Source organism: Saccostrea echinata, unplaced genomic scaffold, assembly GCF_033153115.1.
Source record: "Saccostrea echinata isolate AGI-Se365-2 ecotype Australia unplaced genomic scaffold, CSIRO_AGI_Sech_v1 ptg000037l, whole genome shotgun sequence".
Lineage (NCBI taxonomy): Eukaryota > Metazoa > Mollusca > Bivalvia > Ostreida > Ostreidae > Saccostrea > Saccostrea echinata.
Window position 1 is genome coordinate 2,696,164 of NW_026889786.1, and position 27,732 is coordinate 2,723,895.

Here is a 27,732-nt window from a genome sequence, read left to right on the forward strand (position 1 = left end):
AAGAAAATTTCTATTTTAAGAAACCATGGCAACGCTGCTCATCGAAATCCAAAAATGTTACAGAGAATTATGTATCTTAGTGTAGTCAACTTGTTTGCCAAGTTATACTGAAATCAGATCAAAACTGTAGGAGGAGTAGCGTTTTGAAAGTATTGTAAGGAAATTTCTATTTTTAGTAACACTGAAAACACCATTCATCAAAATCAAAAAACCGATACACAGAATAATGTATCTTAATGTAGTCCACTTGTGTGCCACGTTACATTGAAATCAGACCAAAACTGAAGGAGGAGTAGCGTTTTGAATGTTTTCCCCAGAAATCTCTATTTTTATTAACGATGGCAACACCGTTCATTGAAATCAAAAACCGATAAACAGAATTATGTATCTTAGTGTAGTTTACTTATGTGCCAAGTTATATTAAAATCAGACCAAAACTGTAGGAGGAGTAGCGTTTTGAAAAATTGTTTACAGACGGACAGACAGACGGACGGACGACGGAACCTTACTATCGCATAAGCTCTTCTGGTCGCTGACCAGTAGAGCTAAAAACCGACTGTCTATATACTAACATTACTGATCATATGACCTACATGTACAGTGAAGTCATTCATTCCTGATATTAATGAAGAGTTTTCCGTGATCCCAAAATCATATTTTGGCTGCAAAAACATCGGACTGTTATCGTTTACATCCATTAGTGTTATTTTTGCAGGAGCAGACGACACCTTTCCTCCACCATCTCTTGCTTCAACCAACATATAGCTAGTAAACCCTCTGTTCTTCCCTGTCTAAGCAACTGCTGTTACATGCCACCGGTATTACTCCAGTCTTAAGGTTGATACTGAACCTGGAATTAACATTAAATATTTATTGGCTAGGTTCGAGGGCAACATGCGTTTTGTCGGACCCAAGAACCAAACTGTTTGCATGAAGCCGTTAGGCGTTAGGAAGGGTCTACGAAACGCATTTTGCCCTAGAACACAGTTAATAAATGTTTTGCAATACCTTTTACTTTTTGTTTTGACATATCATGATGTCAATTTCGTTTTTTCGCACTGGGTAACTTAGTCAATTCAGTTCTGTAGAACTTCAACGAATGCGAATAAGATATAGATGACCCCGTCCACACTGTACCGTAAGCGATCCAATTTCATCGACAGGTCCAATATCTCACACTGCGGTCAAACATCGATTTTGTTATTACCGCTCAGTTAAATATTGGAAATGTTGGATATTTTTTAAAATAGAATTATTTAGGAACAATTTTTAACGGTATAACAAAAACTTTTCTCATGTTCAGTAAAATACATTGAATTTTTATTGTTGACCAGCCCATTAGTCCGCAACGTCACTGCTACGTCAAAAGTATTAGTCGTCGTTAAATATCGGCGACATGGAAATAGCCGAGGGTAAGAGCTGCAAGAGTTGTCATATGCTATTTGAAAGAAACAGCCACTCGAAAGTATGTCTTGTGATGAATAATTTCTGTGATATAATAATTTTATGATTAATTTTTTTCATGCTCTGCAATTGCATAATTTTATTGATAAAGCAAAAAAAGCAAAAAATTTCCATATGAAGTAATTATATATATATATATATATATATATATATATATATATATATATATATATATATATATATATATATATATATATATATATATCTGTTTAAATGTTTTAATTTTAGTGTTCTATCTGACGTGAAGGGTATAACAAAACAGTTATAGCGGCCTCGGGCAAAATTTTCACCGTCAGGTCCAAGAAATCGGATGTTACTCTCATACCAGTCAATAACCTTAATATATATATTTACATTTCCAAATATTTTTTCTTAAGATTCTTTGCAAATTCAAATACTGTTCATTTTCTCATGAACTACCATGGATGAGCATGAATATCTCCATTGTTACGTCATAATACGATACTTGACGTCAAAACTATAGTGCAAACTGTTTTGCTTTATAAATGACAGTTGAATGGCATAATCTGTGGCAACTCTTCAGAAAAATAATGTAAATATAAGAAATGAATTTAATTTTTGAAAATTCAAGGGTTTATTAAAACACTTCTGCATGAAAAAAGAAGTCTCTTGCTGTGTCCTTCAATTCAACATTTAGATATATAAACAATACTTTATCAATAAACACCTGATTGGAAGTTTTTACAAGTTTATGCAAAAATAAATTTTTAGCAATATTTAAGTAATGAATTTTTTTTTGGATGTCTTTTGGATGTAAGTTGTAAATTATCTAAAGAATAAGACGGGATTCTAAAATATTATTAAGAATTACGGCGTAAAGGAGGTTCAAAAATGCAAATATGAGCTTGAATTATTATTTTTTGAAAGAAAGTCTCATAACTGCAACGGTGTATGTACGTAATAGCATCTTTGGGAGGTCTGGATACGGTTTAAAGACTTCATATTCAGTAACTTTATAATATTATAAGATTACTTTCTCAGAAGTATGTTTTTGTCCGCAGAAAAGGGATGCCGGACAAACAGAACTCTCTGGATTCCCCCATATGCCCTTGTTTACTTACATACAGTCATTTGCGGTATTCCAAATTATTTACATGTTGTTGATTTTTCACTGAATCATTCAGGAACGTAGCATCTTTTTTTTTAAAGGGGGGGGGTTAATTGTTTTGATTAACTAACTCGAAATACCTTTGACAAGCAGAAAAAAAAGAGAGAGAAAAATCCTATTCGGGGTTGAGGGGTTGTGGGCCCAAGTTTTTTGACAAGTAATTTTTATAGATACATTAACAAATGATGATTTTCCCATGCTGCAACAAAAATGGAGAGGGGGGGGGGGGAGTCAATAAATATTTTCATATAGAATTAAATTCGGAAGAAAATCCTGGGAATTTGACCACGCTGCAAAAAGTGGGTGGGTGGGTGGGTAATGGTTATAAAGATTTTTTATGCTAAATTAACAGTAATATATTTGGCTAAGAAAACAGAATAGCTATTTTAAGTTCTTAAAGTCCTACTTTGTAGAAACACAGTCATTGTTCGGAGTAGATAGTGCACGAAAGGGCATTCATAGTAATAACAACAAAGTAGTGGTTATAGAAATTGTTTGACTGTAAATATAATTATTTTAGAAAAAATAAAACCTATTGTTTATTGTGAGGTTTAATTTCAAATAATAATGACACCATAATCATTTATTAAAACATGATTGTGACGTAAACCTTTTGTTTGTGTTGTCCATTTTATAGCATAATATTGAGCTTACTCCCCCAAACAATCCATTAAGTCACATGTAAGTGTCCATTCTTTTTGGAAAACTTTTTAAGAATGGACAGTTTTTTCAAAGAGGATGGACAATAACGTACTTTGTTATCTTCATACATAGATATTAAAATATATTGAAGTTTTTTCAAAACAAGTCAGTCTTTATTTTCAAGCTGTACATAGTTCACAATGAATTAGATAAGAACAGGAAGTGTAAACCACCACGAAAACGTGTAACTCTACAGAAGGAAACAAGATATACGGATTTAATCAAATGCAGGACTCTCGGAATTAGTTTAAATATGGACGTCATAGTTTTCTTAATTGACTATTTACAGGACAGAAAATTAATGCTAAAATAATGTCTTTAACACTTGTGTCTGTTCGGAGAGAGAGAGAGAGAGAGAGAGAGAGAGAGAGAGAGAGAGAGAGAGAGAGAACTGTTGTTCTTAATTTGACAAACTAATATGAAAAGGTGTGAAGTTATCAACAACTATTTACTTGTAGGTTTTTACTGTTTACCACTAAGCGTATTTTATATTATCTACATCTAAAGATAAACATAAGATTACTATGTAAATAAGGAAGACTTATTGCCGGCTCTCTACATTTAAAAATATCCAATAATTAGCTTACTTTTAATAGTTCGAGGATAAATTGATTGCACAAATAGATAAATGAATCAATCCTACCTTTCCAATTACAAAGACTTCAGTTTTGCAATAAAAGTTGGTCTTGTATTATCTTGCACATGAAACTGATAAGAACAATGACCTAGTCATGATTAGAATCATTTACCAATCATATTCTGTACTGAAAATTAATTAATAAACAGTTTTTACAAGACGCAATTGCATTTCACATGTACCTACATTGGTATAATTTTCTAATTGATATATATTGGTTGATAATTGTGTAGAATTACAAAGTTTGATTCATTCAGTTTGGAAAGGTTTAAGTACCATAAATTTTTTAATTCTCTTTAAAAAAAATAATTTACAAACGGCGTCATTTCTTTATCATTCCCTGATGTCATTTCTGACTGCTGCAATATCTTTATCTCTTTTTAAAATTATAGCTCCTTTAATTGAGAAATACCTGTGCTCTACGGGAAATCATGCATTCATATCTGTTAGATAACTTATCACTCCTGTTACCGGGTGGGCTGGTAGATTTCATCGCCCCCTTTTGGAAAATATTACCGCTCTTGTCAGGTTATTCGTATTTTAATGTCCCGCGTTTGATAACGTTGTCTTTATAATAGATAAGGTTCAATTCTTCTTTAGCTTGCTAAAATTCTGAGTAAAACTTGATTTTCTTCCAGCGGACGGCTGTCAATAGTGACCGTTAAAGGAATTTTCTGTTATCAGTCACGTGATTTCCGTATCAATATTATCGATTAACTTACGTGCAAAAGGGAAGTGCATATGGGAGTACAGAATGGATAAATTAAGAAGAAATGGGATATAATTCAACATACAATTCAATAAGGCACAGATAAGTTTTGTCTTAAATGTTAACTTTAGACTTTTTGTGTGTTATGTAATGAGTAAAGTATTATCAAATGAATATTACACTACTGTAAACATTCATCACCTGCTTCTTTGTATGAAGTCCCTAGCTAGTAACTTTATTAACAGTTTCATGGTCTAATGATATGAACCGTTCTAAAAGATTTTATAAGTGCAGATAAAGATGCATGTTGATTAGACTGAACATGGACACCAACCATCATATCAAATTGCAGTCATTGTGACAGAAAAAAAGTACTAAGCATTTATTGTAATCCCTATTTCCATGTAAGGCTTTAGTTATCTTATTATATCAATGGAAGAAAAAATAAGCAAAGGAATTTTCGTTTTGTATTTATTTTCTAAGAATACAATTCATGCTTCTCATTTTGATAAGAAAGCTGAATTGTTGACTACGAATAAATACACTCCTATCTTTTTACCTGGCCAATGTCAATTAACAATGGTGAATGTCTTATTACAAGTTTAACATCAGCTTTAATTTGAATTACGTATCTTTAAAGCAGTGAAAAACGTTGGACCTAGGACTAGGTTCACGCCCAAAATAATATCACATACCTCTTTGTAAACTATGTTTACAATATATGTTATATAGAACCTTAAAAATACAAATGTTTTTCTTGCATTTACAGTTATGACGTTAATGCACTTGATAATCAAATAAATATAATAATAGGTCAAACAGTTATTTTATTGAAAAAAAATCTATTCTATTCCTTAATATCTTCCAATTTATCTCATTCGAATGATGGATACTATCAATTAGATGAAAGTAAAATTTATCTAAGGGAATCAACAGCACGCCCGGTTTTGACACTATCCCTCGCTTATTGGCAAATCCCATGACGGATACCCCACTCAGCCAATTGTTTTCATTGGTAAAGTCAGGACAATAAGTAAAGTTGTTGGTGCAAGATTCCATTTACCATGCAAAAAAGTACAGGCAGTTTCAGGAATATTTTCTAACATTACACAAGCATATAACTAATTATACATCTATTCGTGCGTTAGCACTGTCGTCGTACACAGAATTAGAGGAATGTTCATGATTCCTCGGTCCTTATTCTTAAGGTATTTTAATTTTTACAAATTTAAGTCAAAGTTTATATATGAAATGAATCCAACAGATTTTAAAATATGTTTCCAATCATTCTAAGATTACACATTTTGTATCTACAAATAACTTCCGGTATGTAAACGTAACCAGAGCGACGTCATCAATTAACTTGTCAACGATTTGGGTAGACCTCAATCAACAGTTTTACAGGGTTATCTTAAAGTTTTATTAAAAACTAAAAGTGTGTGAGATAAACAGAGCTTCTAAAATTGTGAGATTTTTATTTGCCCTATCCAACTAATTGAAATGTTGAATATTCGATTGACATGCATCGCGAATATACATATACATCGTTGAATGAAATATATGGAGATAACGAACATTATTCAGCTCAAAAGTCCATTAAACATTACAAAATAGGAGCAGAGCAAACACGGACCTCCAAACATCAGAGGTGGGCATCCCCTGCCGTGTGCTCCTTGTCATGATCGGGAAATAAAGGAAAAATCCGTCGATAATTCAGTGTGTAAATAATAGCCTAACAATTAGTATGAAAAACGCCAGTCAGCATTTGACTCAATGATAAATTGTATTTGCTGACAAGGTCATTGTATCGACCATAACAATTACGAAATGATGACTTTAAACGATACTGCTGACATTCTTGTTTCATCAACTTGTTTGTCAGTAATTTACCTCGTTTTAGAAATTGTACATACGTAGAGCATGCTCTTGCGTATCGAAAAACTGAGAGATATAAACCCTGTATGCAGGTGATGAAGGTATATTACTGCATAAGTAAGGGAAGTTGACGATTGAAAAGTTAAAGTCATCACGTTTATCATAAAGCTTGGTTGTTAGATTACCATTAACGTCTTTTTCAAGTAAAATATCCAAATATGAAACAGATGTGTCACACTCTGTGGTATCTTTTATCTCAGGCTCACCGGGATAAATCGTATCGACATAAGAATAGAAATAATCATTGTTAATTGACAAGACGCCTGTATCTAAATGTCGAGTTGAAGGCCACAGCAAGTGTTTTGTTCTTTTCACGTCTAACATTTTGGACAAATTCATCGAAAAAGCAGCTGTCAATGATATCAAAAAGCCTGGACTTTAATTTATCATGGGGAATGGTTGTGTATAAAGTTGAAAAGTCGTAAGTTTTAAGCTGTTGATTTTGGTAAAATCTTGTTATTTCAAATTTTCCAAAAGTTCCTTGGAATTTTTAAGTATCCACATCTAATTTACAACACTTCTCGAATATATTAATGCACAGTACTCTTGAATTTTCTCCTTCACTACTATTAATATTTTAGTGAGAGTAAATTCTTTAAAAATCAAACAATATAGGTATCCTTTATACATACATTTCATTTTACCTAATTCTTGTTTGTCTGTATTTACTTTAATATGTGTAAATATATAAATATTCTTCTCATACAGTCAGTTTGCCTTACATTGGAAATCGTGATCGGATTTGATACAGTATGAAGAAACTGAATATAAAACCATTTGCTGCTTTCCTCATAATCTTTGGTAATTTCTAAATGTTTCCTTTATCTGACAATGCCTAACTTGCAAGACGGAATGAGATGGTTATAAGAAATAATTTAAGAGGAAACTCAAAAACTTAATTTCATGAAATTTACAATCATTGTAAAGGGAATACCATGAGTACAAATATAAAAGTTTTATGAATATTATTTATTATACATAATTCATTCATAACATCCTGACTTTCATTTTTACAGGTAATACGTTTGCCTCAAACTTTCCTCCGATAATTCACATGCAATCAGGGGGTAACATTCAGGAAGTGAATGAAAACATTGATATTGGTATGTACATCTAATAAGCAAAATGTAGTAAAATAAAAAGGAATCCTTTTCATTTAGAATCTGTCATGAAATCATTGCTAATTGCTTATATTGGCTCTAAACTGGGATTTGATTGTTCATTAATTTTAACATTTATCGCATTTAATTCATATAACACACCTCAATACCAAAATAAATTCAAAAACAAAGCTGCTTTTGTAAAGTTTTAATAGTTTGCTGGAATGATACTATTATGCCAATAAAAGAGACAAATTGTTCTCTCACACATCAAGTGTAATGAAAATGAGATTGTTTATTTAATTAAGTGCAATAGAAACTATATAAACTATAAAGCCTGAGATTATGCAATTTAAAATACGTGCCCGTACAGAGTAAGGAAGATATGACAATTCTTCATTATTAATTCAATCGTTTTTATGAAATTGTAAAGTACAAATTCATTTATTTATTAAACGAATACCTCCATGATGCAATCTTCCAACTCTAATGACAAATCCGTGGCTGAAAATTTTATTCCTGGAACATAGAATAAAAATGAATTTGGAAGGCTCAAAATACCATATCTTTCTTTGTTTCGAAATAATTCTATTCAAAGCTGAATATTTGCATCCTCTTTTGGGTAAAACACTTACATCGAGTAAGTTGTTTTGAATATGAAAAATTGAATTTTGATTTCTGAATATTTCTTTCAATTATTATTCTACTATATATGAAAGACAATTTTTAATTCCAATAAAAGTTTCTCAATTATAACCAACAGGAACGAAGCTTTTCAATATCACAGCACAAGACAGAAATGGTGGAACTGTAACTGTTAGAGCAACAGGAGAAACCAGTGACCTCGTTACAATCAATCAAACACAAAGTGGTGCCTGGGGAGTTTTTCTGAAAAAGAAGCTAGATAGAGAGGTTGTAAATTTGTATGTGTTGTACATTTCTCTAAATATCAAGCATATCCTGTGATCTGAAGAATGGCACTCCTGATAAGTTTAATGTGTTTGCTTTCCATGATTAGTATTTAACTTGTTTTAACTATACGTGGTAATCATTAAATAGTTATCAAAAATTATATAAGAAAAACTGGAAAAAATATTGAAATCAATTACAAAATTGTATATTTACATTCGGTGTAATTTTCTTTATAAAGCCATTTGAAATCTGCATTATTCAATACCCTATTTAACACACACGAAACACTGTCACTGTGCGGTAAAATACACAGTGGAAACTATTTGCATTATCTCTTAAATACTAAAATGTATATTGTTTTGGCTCAATTTAATTAAAAAACAACTACCCTATTTAATTACCATAAAATATAACAATATTACATTTAAATTTAATTTGTCATTTTCGCCCCTCGAAATATTTGCGTTATTTAACTTTCCACGTCAAAACAGCCCACTTTCCACGCCACAACGGCTCTTACGTTCTTTTAAGCACACCTTTTCTGAAAGGTAAATTCATGAAAAAAGAATAAGGAAATTAACTATAATGAAGAGGGAAAATTAGAATGTAAATATAAACATTGAAAGCTAACGCGAGGTATTCAATTTGTCGGCACGGCCATGTGCTGTTAGAGAAACGACAACATCTAAAAATAAGAATTCAATGCATATTTACATCCACTGAATATTATGTCCTTTATTTCTTAAGAAAGCCTTTTCCGTTTAGCAGTCAGCAAACACCGTTACGGATTTCTTGAGCCATGGCTGTTCCATCAATGAAACGTACAGTGACGTACTTATCAATAATACAATATTTCATAAATCCTACTATAAATTACTTTTCATATAGATATAAATATAAACAATAAAATGTCTTGTTTTGTTTGTTAGTTTAGGAATTAACGTTGCAGCTATTGCAGAAAATATTACTTAACCCGGGTTATGCATTTTTACTGCAACAGCTTCAACATTAATTCCCGAACTAACAACCAAAGAAGTATTTTATTGTTTAATTAAATATTTACTATTGAAAGAGGTAGTTTTGAATGTTTTAAACATTTTCTTAATCCAAAATTACACAGAAAAAGATGTCATACAACAGTAAGTCTGAAATATTGAATTTATTTTTCAGACACAATCACAACATCTGCTAAGATTCATTGCAATTAGCAGCAAAAATGATGCTCCTTCGGTAAGATCTTGTTCGCAATTACAGGTCTAGCACAGAAATACAATTGTTGAAAGATTTTGATTATTGTGTGTATGAAAACGAATTTGAACTTTGTAGCAATCCTTAGAGGTAACCCTTTTTGTGAATGACGTAAATGATGAACCACCCAAATTCTCACAACTAGCGTACCGTGTCCAAGTCCCAGAGGTAAATTCTGTTATATAAGTATATTACATATGATTTAATGATACTTGTATATAACATAACCTAGTTATTCATTATATAAGCTACAACATAACCTTTTCCGTTTAAATGTCATCCTTTTTTAATTAGGATCATAATTTATCTGTTCCCATCAATATCTCCATCTCTGCTACTGACCCTGATAACGGACCCGGAGGATCTGTTTCCTATTATATGGAGGTTATTATCTCTATAGTCTAATAATGAAATATTTGTTGGTCTGCTATAAAATAAGACAACTTATTTTGAGTGATTTCTAAATTTACAATAATTAACATTCTATTTTGTCATTTACAGTCTGCTGGCCAGGTAATTAAATACGTTGCTGAGAATTATCCCAAAATTTCATTTCAAATTGAAAAACTTAAAAGATTTTTTTGATGATTAAATTCCATTGAGGGCATCAATTAATTTTTGAATATAATATTTACCTCTGTTTTTATAGCTATGATCATTTTATTTGAAATATGAAAAGAGTTCTTCTTTATAACCGTAGTAATGCAAATAAATACAACAATAATTTGGTTGACTTAATGGATTTTCTTTAAAAAAAGAACAGAAAAAGAAATGTTCGTTCTCATTTTCTAAGGCGTCTGCACTGTATGGAAATACATTCATCATAAATCCACTGAATGGACAAGTCACCCTAAATCAACCCCTTGATTATGAGAGATTAACATTCTATCAGTATACACTGATTGCCAAGGTAAGTGAAATCGCCAAAACCAATTTACCCATTGCTTTCAAAACTTGAATTACTCATGGACAATTTAATTAGTTTAGTGTAGGCTTGAATAACTTCAATAAAGGATTTTTTTGGTCTTATCTCAGCTTATTTCAAGGAATTAACAAACTTTATTTGGTTTGCCGAATTTATTTTTGTGATGTTGAATTTAGCATAAATTTACGCATAATTTTTGTTAAGAACAATGCATAGAGGACTGCAATGGACATAATGTGTTCTAAAGCGCGATAAACAGTACGATAGAATATGGTATTCCCTGCATCTTTACCGAGAACACATTTCAAACTTGCATCTCCTACAAAAGTTACAAATTATTTTTAAGGTGCTCTCCAACAATACAGTATGCAATTATACATACACATGCAAATTATTCCATGCGCATGGTATATATTCAGTGATATGCATTCAATATACTTGATATAATAGAAAAGGGAAGTATGTTTTAACTTAGCGATGGGTAAACCCAGCAAAAAAGGCCAATATTCTGTTTGGAACCAACATATTGTCAAACATACAAAACTCAAAATATTAAACATACTGAAAATATATTATTCCGTGTGTAACATATTTGGCAGAAATTAATTGTTAGTTAGCGTAGATCTGATTAAACGCCTTTTATAATGTCCTTTTTTAGGTTTTTTATGTGCAAGTCATTAAGCCTTGTATTTGAATTAGTGGAAACTGATTTCCATCAAAGTTGCTAAAAGAATTCATCGCTGAATGTAATACGTTTACACTACCAATGTTTTTTTCTTCTCAGTTTAAAAATCTTTGAGCGAAAAGAATTCAAATAACATGTTTTTTAAATATGTAATACTTTTTTGTGTCTGTATGTCATTACATGCATTTTTTCGGTTACGTATAATTTTCATCGTTTTCTATTATTGGTCTTGGCTTCCATCCAATGGTTTCAATATGAGAAAAAATTTCTCGAATTGGACGTTAAACAACATATAATCAATCAATTCTTCCATCCAGAGGTAAAGGGAAACATGGTATGTCATATTTGTTAACGAAGGAAACTTCATTGAAACACGATAAACATTTTATGGGTATCTTTCGTTAGGATGGCGGCAACCCTAAACGTACCAGTACGGCAGACCTATTGATTACTATTTTAGATGTTCAGGACACGCCACCCATTTTCCAGGGATTACCATACATGACAACAATTAAAGAAAACTATTCTGTGGTAAATCTTTTAAAATTCAAACAATCAAGTAATTTTGATCACCATGGACAAAAAATGTGCAACATTATTGCAACCAAGGAGGAAGTTTGTTAAAAGTTATATTGAGAGAATTATGTTTTCTTGTGGGCAAGCCTATCATTCTTAGAAAGAGTCCATTGATAATAATTCAAAATCAAGTGTTTAATTCATTTCAGTCAAAAAGATCTCCCTCACAAGCTGTAGAATTACACTTAAACAGTTGATAATAATCTTTTCTTTTTTTATCTTCAAGGGGACAACTATTTTCAGAGTTTTCGCTGTTGATGGTGACACTGGTATACCAAATAATATAACTTACAGTTTTTCTTCAGGTATTGAAAAGTCACACAACTTAAATTGCTCTAAAGCATTATTAAACATCAATGTTCAACAATAGCATAATATGAACATCTACTGAATATGTTCTCCTTTTATTCCTTATGAAAACCACTTCTCTTAAACAATCTATGAACTGTGAAGTAGTCAGACATAATTTTTCAATGCCATCTGTAAGAAAGATTTCTTTAACAAAGGGCTCTCCCATCTATGAATCATTCCATAATGAACAGATAAATAGTACATTTTACTCACTACATTGTTTAATCAAATAAGAAAGAGTTTGTCTTTGTTTATGCGGAAAGTCGATTCAAACCATTGCAGATTTTTTTTTTTTGCAGAATCCACTTACACGGGTTATACTTTTTGACAATAGTTGCAACTATTATTTCTCGCATGAATAAAACATTTTATTCTTTAAAAAAGTTGTATCAAAATAATTTTTTTATAATCTCGTATAAGTAGAAATTTTAGCGAGACGCAATTAGACATTTGTCCTTAAAAAAATTAGTATTTAATTTGAACTAATTTAAGCGGTTTTATGGTGCATAAAGAGATGACGATAACCTCTAATGCGGAATAAATTTTTAGCGATATTAAAATTTAGCGATCTCAACACCCTTCCGAAAAATGTCAAATTAATTCCTCTCTGAAATTTCTGCTTGTATGGTACATGGCACCATAAATGAAAAAAAAGTGTAAATTTATCTGCTGATATCCCAGGTACAAAAAATTGCTCACAATTTCTTTCTGTGGATCGGAACTCTGGTAATATCACAATTAACAAGACAATGGACAGAGATGATGGACCTATAAAACAGTTACGTGGAGTCTGCACTGTGAATGTGAAAGTAAGTATGTAGTTCACATATTAAAAGAATAAATGATCAACATCTATCCACAGAATAAGTTAAAATCTTTGTTAATTTTTTGCAGGCATCAGAGGTTACAAATAAACCCAGCAATCTGACAAAGACAGTTAAACCATTCACCATTACCATAGAAGATGTGAATGACAACGGACCAATATTTAATCAATCAACTTATTATGGGTCTGTAAAAGAAAACATGACGGATATCCCTATAACAATATCTGGGGATGGACTTTATGTTAAAGATATTGACCAGGTAATAAAGAAGGGATAATGAGAAATTTTATTCCATGTTTCTTTATTTTAATGATCAAATCATCAATGCAAAGTATATTCTATATGATGTGATTTTTTAATTAAAAAAGATTAAGTATGCAAACTATATTTCTGCAAAAGATTTGGAAAATATCTGGACAATTTACCATTATCTACAAATATCTACAAAATAATTAGTTTTTTAAACGGATTTTTCTAAAACTTATTCATTTCTATCGACGTAAGCAACTACCAATACTTTTATCGTCACGTGTAAATGCATGCAGACACGTACCATAACGGGATGCAGGGGGCGTCCCTACCATTTGTTTCCAAACAAATTGTTTTACTTTTAATTTAATATGAAAATAATCTTAAAAGTCGGTATGTATAATTATACATATCTGTGATGCCATTAAGAACGAATCCATTGGAAAATTTACTGTGACGTCACAGCACAAAAATGGGCATTTACAGTGCAAACTGAGGTTGCTCTGTAAAAGCCCGGGTTTTCTATATACAATCTATGTAATGAATGAATTTCAGAGCTTCCCATGTTATACTGTACTGCTGGGACAGTTTACACTTTATAAACGGCAAAGTCGATAATAAAAATAACAACAACAATAAACTGTTCTAACCAAGGTTATACAAGTGTAACTTATGGAGCTTTTAATTTTATTACATGTGCACTTATAATTTAATTTTCTATCATGCAATGCAAAATCTAGACAGTTTTTCTGTCAAATATCCCTTCAAATTAAAAGTAATTAAATGTAACATCAGATGGATTGATTTTACGTAAGGCATTGTGATTTAGGCAAGACAGTTTATACGATAAATTATTTTTTCTTTAATTGCAGATGGGAAACGATGATATCAAACTCCAGGTTTACAAAAACGACAGTAATAATAAATCCAATGATATTGTGGCTTCACCTAGTTTGGTGTACTCTGAGGGGACTTTTCTGCTTCGTTTGACGAATAACTTCAAGTTTGATTATGAAAAATACTCAAAAATTGATTTACTAGTAAGTATTTGAAATTGGTGTAATATCACTTAAAAGGTTAAGAAATTTGTGTCATACAATTTTATTGTGTCACCTGCAGAGCAGAGCGACACTCAGAGATCACTTTGCCGGTGTCTGTCCGTCTGTCACACCTTATATCTTAAGATTTGTAAGAGGTATGGATTTGAAACTTTGCACATATATTGTTATATTGTTTGGCACTATGGCTTTTGTAGCTTAACCATTGTTACCGCCCTCTTTATCCTTGAACTTGACATACTTTTAAAATAGTTCAAAAAGCCGATATACATAATGTTTTTGATATTTAAGAGGTGTTTTTTATAATAATTAGCATATGCACATATTGTCATAAAATATTTTGAAAAAAAAATAGCGTTAAAAATCCATTGACCTTGACCTTCTTTGCAAAAATATTCTGGAATGTTAATTTAACTTATCATTGAATTTTGAGGGACAGGGTTTTGATAATAATATGTAGTATTTATAACACATGTTTATGATCTTATGAAACTGTACTTTCATTTAAAACTATTTGATATAAAGGTTACAACACAAACTGAAATTTAAATATCACGAAGATAAATCAGGAGCGGTATACCAAAATGGATGGTTGTAGACTGACACAGTACTAATACAGTAAAGACTGAAATGCCTTTTGAAGAGTTGTTGGATTATGCACATAATAAAATGAATAGTTATTTCAAATTCAGATTTGAGATTTTATTATTCATTCAAGCTTTGAGGGTGGGGTGAGAGGAAACATAGTACTGATTCTATGCCAGGAATTTTTAAAGACAAATGCGAGAACTATGATGCTAGTAACAAATCAATAGATATTTTTTTTACTCGTAACTAAGATAAAGGCAGAAGACAAGAGAAATTCAAGTATGTCCAGTGTCTGTACCGTACATGTTACAATCAACGACACCAACGATAACGATCCTATTTTCAAAAACACAAAGGGAAACTTCTCTGTTCCTGAAAACAGCTGTTTCAACACAACAGTCACAGAGATAAAGGTAAGTTCTAAAAACTCAAAATATTAGAAATATTATTACAATGTAACGAATGCCATATTGTTTGTTTTTAAAATTTCTGTGCTATTTTTCACAAATGATAAAAGGTATTTCAAGGAAAATTTGGTCTAAAATGCTGTGAATGATCGAATTTGCAACAAAGTAATTTAATATAAATATAAATAACTAAGTGTCTTTTTCAGATGAAAGTAATCAATTAAATGTTTCAAGTCTGTTGATTTTGGTAAAATTAATATTCAATGAGTTCAACGTTCAATAACGTTTTCCTAAAAATATCTAAAACATATTATGAATTAGAAGATTACAAATAAGTAACCTGAACTACCTGCTATTAATGATTTAATTAAGTTATTCTTTGGGGAGTGTAAAATGTGATGAGGAAAACACATACTTTATAGATGTATACAATTAAACGTCATTGCTTTTCAATCCTGCTTTACTTCAAAAGGACTTGTTAATTGACAGGCAACAGATGCCGATTCTGGGAAATATTCCGAAATAACATACCGTCTGCAAGGAAGCAACAGGTAGAGTTTTCTATAGACACCTGAGAGATGTCTAATCTAATTATTGATCAAACCTTGGAAATATTAATGAGTTCTGGAGGACAATTAATTTCTATTTTTAGCATTTTCCCATGTATTATAGTAGTTAAACTTTTCAAGGAAACATTAAGATATGAGATATGTAAGTGATATTAGAATATTATCATTTAAAAAAGAAAAGTAAACGATGGAAATGTGACGTCAACCTTCTTATCATAATTTAGTTAGTACATGTAGTTGGTAATTATCGTCTATAGTCAGTAAAAGGATCCAGACATATATATATATACAGTTATTGGACATTAGTTTTATTAGAGGATCGTTACCAATACACGTTGTAATGAAATCAATTTTTACTTATAAAGCACATTTTACAACAACTCTTAAACTAACATAACTGCCCTAAGTGAAGAAATATTAATACAGAAAGCACAAACTAATGTCCAATAACTGTATCTCACTTCCATTCTCAATGTCCGTGTAGTGTAGGACAGCGCCGCGAGAATTCCATCGGCATCAAAAGCAAGTTTTTTGACTTGCCTAGATAGCCGAGCGGTCTAGCGCGCTGTTCCTGTACTGCTAGGGAGACAGATTCCGTAGGTCAAGAGTTCAACCCCGGGCTGGGGCGGAATTGGGTATCCTTATAAAAGTGAATTTCTTTGTGCTTTCTGTATTAATATTTCTTCACTTAGGGCAGTTATGTTAGTTTAAGAGTTTTTGTAAAATGTGCTTTATATATATATATATATATATATATATATATATATATATATATATATATATATATATATATATATATATATATATATATATATATATATATATGGATGTAGCAGACTCTTTAGTGTCTTTTATTTCGACTCTCATGATATTTCGAGTCGACATATGTAAATTTTGCTTTTTTAGGAATATAAAAACAAGTTGCCTAAGCGAGAGACTTTAGTTTAAGAAATTGGATATTTCACAATATATGTTAATATTACTCTTTGTTGTAATTTTACCAGTTTTGACATAGACAGTACCACTGGTCGGATTTTTGTCAATTGTAATAAAAGCTGCAGTGAGGAATGTAAAAATACAGAGTGTGATAGCAGTTGTCTGGACAGGGAAAAGAAAGATATGTATTATCTCACAGCAGAAGCTCAAGATGGCGGTGGACGAAGAGCCTCGGTTTCGATTGTTGTTCATCTAACTGATACAAATGACAATAAACCAATTTTTCGCGATAGCTCATACAGAGTGGGACTAGATGAAGATTCGACAGTTTTTTCCACAGGAAATGCTATTTTCAAAGTGGAGGTAAATCGGAAATTAACATTAACGTAAAAAACATGCTTTTGTAACATTCGCTAGACTAGCATACGTATAGTGGTTGTTTAATAATTCATTGAGAGTAAATGGAAAAATCTGTTTATTACTTTGCATGGCAGAAATGAATTATGTTTCATATAATTAATCTCTTTTTAAATGTTTTGTCTTTCAACATAAATATCATTGCATCTTTAATATTTTGTTTTAATTAAAACTAATTTGCATTATTATTAGCACTTTTTTGTGCTGTATAAAGAATTTTTAGAAAGAATTATAAGGACTGTGACAAATCGTATTTAGAAGCAATGCAATAAAAATAGTTTGTTCTTTTCTTGCCAGGCTACTGATAAAGATATTGGCAACAATAATAAGATATCATATAGGATTGTGTCTTCCGACGATAACCAAGGTCTTCACAACAACTTTACAATGGATGAGGAAAATGGAACTGTAACAATAAGCGGTTCAATAGATTATGAAAATTTACCAGAGGCTATAAATGGACAAATCATTCTCATCTTGGTTGCAGAAGACCATGGATCCCCGGTTCAAAGTACAAATGTCACACTGACGGTAGATATTAAGGTACATGTATTTATTTTGAAAATATAATCCACAAAACAAGGATTATATATATTTTCTCTTTAATCAATTTAATTCACAGGTTTTATCACCTGTTTTTAAATTTTTTCTAAAAATAACAGGATATTAACGACAATACTCCAGAGTTTCTACAGTCATATAACAGCACCATAGAGGAAAATTCGAATAGTGGTAAGAAATATATCTATAAGATTTAATTTTGTGGAAATAAAGTCTTCATGTTTATTTAAAATTTATTTTAAAAAAATAATAATGTGATATTGATGCATTCAATTCAGTATGATTGGGGAAATACAGGTATGTATAATTATATTTATTTTCTTATTAAATTCCAGTTTATTTCAATCTTTCACACTATGCTATATAATTCTATAAAATACAGGAGCCTTTGTAATAGCTGTATCTGCAGTGGACAACGACAAAACGATACCTAATAATCAAACAGCCTACTTTATAGAAAAGGGTGGTTCCGATCAATTTACGATTGATGGCACTTCAGGGAATATAACTGTTCAGATTGGAGCAAACCTAGACAGGGAAATCGTTCCTGGCTACAACCTTACTGTTGTTGCTATAGACAAGGGGGTTCCTCAGAGGACCGGAAGTGTGTCAGTGATTGTAACGGTGGAAGACGAAAATGACACCCCTCCATCTTGGAAGAACTTACCAAAGACTGTTGATGTGCATGAGAATAGCACTGTTAACAATATTACAACTTGTATTGGTATAGATTTAGACGTAAACAGTAGTTTACATTATTCAATTATACCGATCAGCGCTACGGATGTAGAAGGAAATCCAGTAAATGTGTCACAGATGAAGGTAAATTAGATATAAAATACTACCCGCAAATAAATTGAAATATTAAAATCATCATTTTCTTAGGTAAAATTGACTGGACGTGTTTTATGAAGTAACAAACTTGCGAATAGAAAATATAACATATATCTTAACTACTCTTGGTTTTATAAAAGATTAAAAGATCAACATTTTTAGGACGTAGTCACCATAAACAGGTTGTCTGGAGAAGTGTCTGCTTTGGAGGATGAACTGGATGCAGAAAGAGCGATAAAGTTAATCTTTAATGTGACCGTCAACGACAGTAACACTCTTAAAAACAACCCTAATGCTACAAGTATGTTTGGATTCTTTTGCTTGATTTATATCATACAAATATTTGATATTCAAAGTATGTAACCTCTGAAAAGGCTTAAGTTTAATTTAAAACCTTTAAATAATAAGTTTGAAAATTAATATTTTTCAGAAAAAAATGACTTCTGTATAATTTGTCTTACATCTTTGGTAATATGGATTCAGGATAATACAACGAACAATTAAAATCTGGCAAGATCTGCCTAGCATTTATATTTCCCTTTACTTTCAGGTGAGCTGACGATAAATATCATTGATATCAATGATAATCCTCCAGTTTTTCCTCATTTGATCTATTCTGCAAAGATCCTGGAAAATGTCCTCGATGATACCTATGTGACTTTAATGAAAGCGACTGATGCGGATATCAACGAAGAAAATAGAAATATATCATACTATATAGATGACACAAATGCTCCATTTGCTATTGACCAGAAGTCGGGTATTATTTCAATAAAGAATGAATTTAAAAGATGCAGAAAGTTAAATATGTAAATTTATTCTGACTGATACTTTTTAGATATATCAATTAAAACTTGGGATAGTGTTGATCGATGCGCGATTACCGTGTATATATTAATAGTTTTACAAGAAGTGTATATCTCGCTTCAGTTTCTTTTTAAATCCTGTAATTGTAGGTGTAGTTCAAAAAGTTGAAAAGGTTGACCGAGAAGTGAAAGACCAATGGAACGTTACAATAAGGGCTACAGATTCATTGTTTAACACTACTACTGAACTTTGTATTAACATATTGGATTTCAACGACAACACACCTTACTTCCTTAATGAAACATACATATTTCATATCGAGGAAGATACATACAATGTAACCACAAAAATTGGAACAATTTATGCTAATGATGAAGACATAGGAGAAAATGCGAAAATCAGGTTTTCTATCACAGGAGGGAACGACCAAGGACATTTCGATATAGACTCAGACACGGTATGTTATAATAAATCAAATCTAAATAAATTGCTTGAGATTTGTTTGAAATATTTGTTGTTTCAAAGTCGTATGTTCATTTAGTTAATTTTTACTTTTGTTTGGAAAAAATGTTGTCTCAGTTTTGCCTATTTCTTGTAGGGTGATTTATTAGTAAAAGGTGATATTGACAGAGAAATGCACTCTATATACCATCTGACCATAACAATACAGGACAGTCCAAATGTCAAAGCGGAAACGAAGCGTAATTCAACACAAGTAGTTGTTTACGTACAGGATGTCAACGACAATGCACCAATTTTTACAAATGACTCTCACATTATCGTTATAATAAAAGAGACAACATCAATAGGAACCACAGTTAAAGTCGTGGAAGCCATTGATAAGGATTATGATATTAATAGCAATGTTTGGTACAGGCTTGGTGATGGAGGAAATGTTTCGGACGATTGGTTTGCTATTAACACAGACACGGGTGTAATAAATGTCAATAACAGCCTGAAAGATCAGGCTGGAAATTATACAGTTGAAGTGATAGCAACTGACAAAGGTTCTCCTTCCATGAATACTTCACTTTTAGTAGGAATACGCATCTTAGATGAAAATCTTCACTCCCCGGCTTTTACTCGATTACCTGCAAACAATACTGTGAGCGTTTACGAGGTATAGTATGAATAACGTTAAGTGTGTAAAAAATCATTTAAAGCTTTGCTTGGGATATGAAAAATATTTGAAATAAGGTATGGATAAAACTCGAGAATTTAAAATTGTAAGAGATTATCATTCTATTGCACTTTATTCAGCCACTACGAGTCAATTTTGTCCACTTAAGCATGTTGATCAACGTTTTTTTTTTACAGTGTGCAAAATTTAATACTTCAATATTTGAAATTGATGCAACGGATGCTGATAAAGATTATGAAAACCACTTCATCACATACCAGTTCCGCTATGCAAACTCTTCCTCAGGGCAAAATTTTGAATCATTCCATATAAATAATAAAACTGGAAGGATATCCCTTGTGAAGAACATTGACCATGAAATTAGACCTTTGTATTCAGTAAGTCTTATCTAATTAAATAGCTGCTTTAAGAGAAATTGAAAACATGTACATACGATATATGCATTTAATTAATTAGTAAGCTTATTTAAATGGAAGCACGTTATTAAAAGAATCTGCTTGTTTAAATTAATTTAAAACTTTGGTGCAAAAAGATTTTTGTTTCTAATAAGAGATTGTGCATTGCATAGATTTTTTTTTAGAACAACATGACAAATTCATTTATTTCAAAGTTTAATAATTTAAACTTTTTATGAATATTTTACTTATATCTTTCATGATGCTTTTACCTAATGTATACTCTTGAAAAAAAAAAGAAAAAGAAAAGAAAAGAAACGCATAATTGGAATAATACGCTGAATAATATTAAAAAATTGTCATTCAATTTTTTAAGGGAATATGAATCGATTCAAATTCATGATTTTATATCGCTATTGCCAATTTGACAGCTATTCTAAGAAAGTCACAGACAAAAAGACCTACTTTTGCAAAATGCTAAAATTTGATGTTTTTAGCACGTTTGTTTGTTGGTTTGTGATCAATATAAAATAGACAGAAACAGCATGTTACACAAATTGATCGCCAAAAATATAGCAGACCATGCGTATCATCATCATCATCACAGAATCTCTTCATTGGTTTGCATAATCTTCGTCAACGTTCCATAATGACGTCGTCTGCAGCATTAGCTATTCCTGAACTGCACAAAATATCAATCAAGTCCGTTTGCAAAAGACTACTTGTTGCTGAAATTACAGCTGGAGGACTTATTCATGCCGTTGCTCCGACCCCAAAACAGTCAAATATCAACTTTAAATGTGTGAGATCAACTGAGTGTGGCCACAGCAACACCGCTGAACAGTTTGGTTAAGCTTCGAGTCCAAAATTCTGACGCAAATCCTGATGGAAGAGCCATAGTGCATAACCTTGGTATTGATCTTTTTTTGCAGAAAACTGCATTTGGGAGGTTGATAATGTTGGTGGTGGTAGTGAAATGATGTGGACAAGAGGGGTATTGTATACAAGCAGGGCGGATTTGGTTCATGTTCGAAGGACTTTGACGACACGATACTCTAAAGATGTCCTACCTGCTCATGTCTTTCTAATAATGCAGCATCCTGGTGCCGTATTTCATTCTGACAATACACTGCTTCCTACAACTTGTTTAACAAGTGCATCCGTGCAAAGTCACAGCATCCTATTAAGCCTTGACCATCTAAACAGCCAGATTTATACCCCATTGGTCATGCATTGCACAAAATGGATAAGCATATCCCCTCCCCCCCCCCCCCAAAAAAAAAACATCGCATCCCCAGACTCTGCAACAGCTGACCGAAGCTCTACATTTAGAGTGGGTTAGCATTCCTATGCAGTTTCGAATACACTCACTTGCGTCCACTGGGATGCCGATTTGGGCTCATTGGTGTTGGGGGGGGGGGGCGATCTTAAATGACCTTGAACTGTGTATGAATGAAAAAAATCTTGAACAGTTTTGACGTTTTGATGATAGACCTATTATTTACCACATTTCTTTGTTATTAATATATCATTCTACTAAGTATTCATAATATCTGAATGTCACTAAAATTCTAATATGCGTTTTTTTTTTTTTTTTTTTTTTTTTCGTTTTTTTTGTTTTTTTTTTTTTGTTTTTTTTTTGAAGAGTATATATACCTCAAACTATTTGAAATGCACGTAAATATACATACAAGAGATGAAATGTCTCCCATAGATATCCGTGATATGTACAGACCATGGAGAACCACCACGCTCAACCATCTCACCATTTTTTACGATACAAGTTTTAGATGTTAATGATAATCCTCCAGAGTTTACCCAAAATTTTACAAATGTAGAGGTCAAGGAGAACAGGAACAATACATTAGTGACCACTGTCAGAGCTGTTGATAAGGATTCCATGGCAGTTATTCAATATAGTATCGAAAGTAATTAGCAATTTCTGAGCTTTCCGTCATTGTATAAGTGAAGATAGAACTTCAGATATCCTAACATTAATTTTTAAATTGTTTTAATAAGTTTTACGAATACGAATCCCAATTGTCTAGCATGTGTAAAATTACATAATTAAAAAAAAAAGATATTGTCAATTTAACAAACAGAGGGAGACCATTCAGATTTCTTCCAAATTGACAACAGAACTGGAGAAGTAAGAACAATTAAATCTTTAGATCGAGAGGAGATTGATATCATCACGTTAACAGTTAAAGCTGTAGACGTCACTAAGCCAGAGAATCTTTCATCGCAGTGTGATATAAAACTAAAAGAAAAGCCAGACACAAAAATGAAAATCCAAGTAGCTGTGCAGGATGAGAACGATAACCCACCAAAGTTTACCCATAACTACCTATCTAAAGGCATTCTTAGTAACATTAAGTTTGGTACAGTCGTGATTGACCTTACGGTAAGTTTCTTTTTATCTAATGAAATACAATTACACTACTATTATACAGAAGAAAAGTAAAGGGAAAAAGATCATTTCTGATGTATTTAAAAAACCTAACAATTATTGTCATAATAAAAAGAATCCATTTTAAGTGTTACAGAAGCTAGTCATTGCATCTTTCATTAACGTTCATAAATATTTTAAGCAGATATTTATTTTAATTCAGTTCCACTGAAAGTTGTAATATTGAGGTTTTTAACATTTACAGGAACAGGTCACTGACAGGGATGTATCAGCTGATAACCGTAAACACCACTTCTATGCAACTTCCATTACTTATACTGGACCATTAAAGAAAGAAATAGAAAACAAATTAGAGAAAAATAGTTCTATGGCATTTTGTGTTCATCTTAATGGTTCAGTAGTCACTAATATTGTTTTTCCTGAGACAATGAAAGGATTAGCTAATCTTAATCTTCTTGCTAATGATTCTTCAGGAAATACTACTGCCTATCTCAAGGTATGAATTCATAGCAAATAAATACAATGTGTTTACTTCATTACATTATAAAAAGCATTCTTCGAGATCTTACTATGATTTTATTTTCAGTTGTACATTATCAGTGTTTCACAGATGGTTGCCATGAAATTTATAAAAACCAAACCACAATTGAACGAAATAAAACTCGATGTACTAAAGTAAGGATGTTTTTCCTATTCAGTGCTTTCATCTGTGTGTATATTGAGTGATCTATAGATAATGACAAAAGGGTTAAACACATTTAATCATTTATTTTTTCCCATCAAAACTACAGTATGTCACTGTTTTGACATTATAGAACGTATTCAACCATCCTGGAATATGACTTTGTTTATGATGAAATGGAGGCTTATGTGACAGGAGGGAAACCAGACCCCTTTACGTGAGTGTAGAAACTTTGTTATTTGAGAATAGTATTATCCTATTTTCCCAACCTAATCACTTTGATCTGTAAAATTTCTACTCTCTTTGTGTTGAAAGAGTTATTGTCCGGTTTAACATTTTTTCGAACAAAAGTTAACAAAATTGATACTGATAGTTCACGTGATTTATCAGATTTATGAGAATGCTATGAGATACAAAGGTGGGCTATTTACTTAGGTATAACCTTCCTTGATAATTTTTATCCTTGATTTTTTTCTACAAATTGTGTTGCATTTTATAATTTCATCTAGTCTAGTGATATCTTACCAATGTAAAAAGCATTATTTTTGAGAAGCTGAAATCCTTATTTAAAATGTTTTGTTCTTCTCTGTTGGCTTTTCGTAGGACTTTGCTGAAATTTCATGTGGTTGACAGGGACACAGACAGAGTTTTAGAGGCTACAGAAGTAATTAAGTAGGTTTTAATTAAATTATTTTTATTTGGTTTTCGACACACACGTTCACATTTTATCTGGTGTTTAGTTCACTTTTCTTTTAAAACCTTTGCAAAATAACCTCATCTAAAACAATATTTAATGTTTTTGTGAAATGTTGTTTATCGCTTCATAATCCTACCTACTGAAGAGATACATACATGTATTTTTGAATGGATTAGTCTGGATGATATTTCATTTTTTAAATCATACAGCATTTTAAATATTTACATTCAAATGTATTCCAAAGTACTCAAGTCAAGCAACAAACAAAACAAAATTTTTAAATGATATGTAACGTATTATAGTCTTTTTAGGAGGAAAAGGAGGTGTTAGTAGTTAAATATTATGAGATTTGGACCAACGCAAACTAAATATAGTATTACTAGTATTTTCCTGTTGATAAAAAGATTTTTGTTTGTTTTTGTGGATACATTTTGTAATTGTTTTTGATGTTTCTTTTATGTTTTTTGTGTTTCTAGTTTGCTAGATGGCGTTTCTGGACAGAAAAGTAACGATCTCTCGAATGCCAGAATTAAATACTCGATAATGTCCATAAATGTAAGTCGAAACAAATTACTATTATTTTCCCAAAATCTGTATTTATTCTGAATCCGTCAATTATGATTAAAACACCGTTTTATTACTTTAGCCTTTCTATTCAATTCTCATTTCAGAATTGTATTTTATGTTTTCTTTCAGTCGCTGCAAACGAAGTCGGCAGAACAGTCTAGTCTAAGAATTAAGGAGAGATACATTTTTATAGCTGTTATAGTACTTCTCAGTGTAATCTTGTGTGTCATTTTATATTTCTTCATCAATAGTACTTCAAGGTACGTAATTACAAAATAGTACATTCCTTTTGAACCGTAAAACTAAGTAAAATGTATTGAACTTTCTATATGTATGTCTTATTTAATATCTTCCTCTTCAACTTCATGTGCTTTTAAGTTCCATCGGTGATAAATAAAAGAATTGTGTGTTTGTTTAAAGATGTTATTTTTAAGATGACTCTAATCTGTACAGACAAAGAAACTTCTTTAGAAAATATAAAACACATATATAATGGAAATATTTTGGTATAATCCCAATTTTAATTCTTGAAATAACGTTTTCTTGAAAAAAAAATTCAGAAATGAATTTAAAATAGTCACGTGTCTGACAAAAGTAGGAGTCCTCTAAAAGTCTTCAGCGAAAGAGATCTAAATAGCAGAAGTTAAAACGAAATATGAATTAAATGTATAAAATTATGGACAAACATTTTGTATTTTAATTCTAATTCTAAATTCCTTTAGAAAACAAAGCAAATCATTTATGACATTCAATGTAATATAACCTTTTACTGATCTCAAAAACACACACAAAGTTTTAAACAAGAGTTTGATTTTAGATTATAGGAACATATATGATAGTATTAAATTTCACAAGTGTATCTAAATTCAATGAGAAAAATATGTAGATTAAAGATTTTTGATACAGTTAACATAAATTCTGTTGAATGTAACAAAAGTAAAATAATTTTCTTTACAATCAACATTTTTTTTAATTTTACAGGTACAAAACAAAACTAAAAGCCGCTAATATTCCAACAACAGGTATACATAGTTCTATGGACTCTTCAATTATGAAATATAAAGTAGCTATCCCTGTAATATCTTGAATTTCTATTTTGTTTCAGATCGAAGAAATGGAAAAAAGGAAAGCTTATATCTCCCTGGAAGTAACGTTTACTCATCCACGTAAGTAACAGTGACTACATGGGAGGCATGTAACACATCACCTCAACTACCATTGAAGCAAGTCGTAAAACTAGTAATTTATAAACAGTTTTCAATATATTTGCTCACAAACAATTGATTAATGACCTTTAAATTCTAAATTTAAACCATATATATTTAGAAAACGCATATAATCAAGGGTAAACGTTTGAACTTTTCACAAAATCATTAATTACACCTGTTGGATTTAGTGAGATTTATAGTAGTACTATAACTAGATAAACTGGAACGAAAGTTTCATGTAAACTATAATTTTTTAATAAAATGTTTTAGAGCAAGCAGACCTTCAAATTATATACATGTTATATGAGTTGCTTTACATCCACGAAAAAATGCTTAAAGTCTCAGTGTAAAACAATTTACATAACCAATAAACTTTCGGTAATTCCGCCTTAATTCATAATACCTGTATTCCTTATTTTAGAAAAAATCCTTTGATGAACAAAGAAGAGGAAGTAAAGAGAAGCATGGAGAACCTGGATAAATTAGATGATGTCAGTGTATCTGGAAGGTAACAGTTTCCTTGTCATTAATTTTTCTTGGTGTCATGGGTGTGTAACAATTTCAGCTGTACTTAGTCATACTTTAAAAAAATGTCTTCATACATATTGATCTTTGTCAAGAAGTCGCATTAAATCTATATTTTTTTTAGTGTTCTGTGGACCTTGTAGGTCGGCCGAATTATTATTTTTTTTAGCGTACTGGGAGTGTCTGTAATTGGAGTTTCTCTCCTTGTAACCCTAATCTTTCTGATACATTTTCTGAGTAATGGGATCTCTACTGAAAAATCATATTGGTGCTAGAAATGGAATTTAATTATTTTTCAACTGGGATACAGGATAGTTTCACTAGGAAATAACCCCAGTTTCTTACCATTTCTAAGCAGGATATGTTATTGGCCTTACAAAAGAACTGCAATACGTGGATTATATGCTTGCGTTTCTAACAGAAAAAAAAAGAAAAAATTCTAGGTTATGTTGAAAACATGTTTTATAAAATAGATTTTTAA

The 27,732-nt window shown here is 31.3% G+C and overlaps 1 protein-coding gene across 1 annotated transcript; it reads left to right on the forward strand.

Moving 5' to 3' along the window:
- The first annotated feature begins 1,396 nt into the window (after positions 1-1,396).
- LOC133200100 (cadherin-23-like) lies at positions 1,397-27,238 on the forward strand. Its single transcript, XM_061335836.1, has 34 exons — positions 1,397-1,412; positions 7,593-7,679; positions 8,440-8,588; positions 9,759-9,818; positions 9,915-10,004; positions 10,338-10,349; positions 10,630-10,746; positions 11,852-11,977; positions 12,249-12,327; positions 13,055-13,182; positions 13,268-13,462; positions 14,322-14,489; positions 15,347-15,508; positions 15,992-16,053; positions 17,076-17,370; positions 17,722-17,967; positions 18,087-18,156; positions 18,368-18,807; positions 18,982-19,120; positions 19,370-19,579; positions 19,776-20,083; positions 20,225-20,746; positions 20,944-21,144; positions 22,877-23,090; positions 23,265-23,566; positions 23,817-24,068; positions 24,159-24,247; positions 24,388-24,471; positions 24,858-24,926; positions 25,428-25,506; positions 25,648-25,778; positions 26,500-26,540; positions 26,624-26,684; positions 27,148-27,238. Exons 1-34 carry the CDS (start codon positions 1,397-1,399, stop codon positions 27,236-27,238), a joined length of 5,295 nt encoding a protein of 1,764 aa, XP_061191820.1.
- Positions 27,239-27,732: the final 494 nt, after the last annotated feature.

What these genes read in the sequence shown, in the direction of transcription:
- LOC133200100 (XM_061335836.1), top strand. An exon ending in GCAAAAATGATGCTCCTTCG is followed by an intron (nt 9,819 to 9,914) that starts GTAAGATCTTGT and finishes TGAACTTTGTAG; the next exon opens with CAATCCTTAGAGGTAACCCT. An exon ending in TGCTATTGACCAGAAGTCGG is followed by an intron (nt 19,580 to 19,775) that starts GTATTATTTCAA and finishes CTGTAATTGTAG; the next exon opens with GTGTAGTTCAAAAAGTTGAA.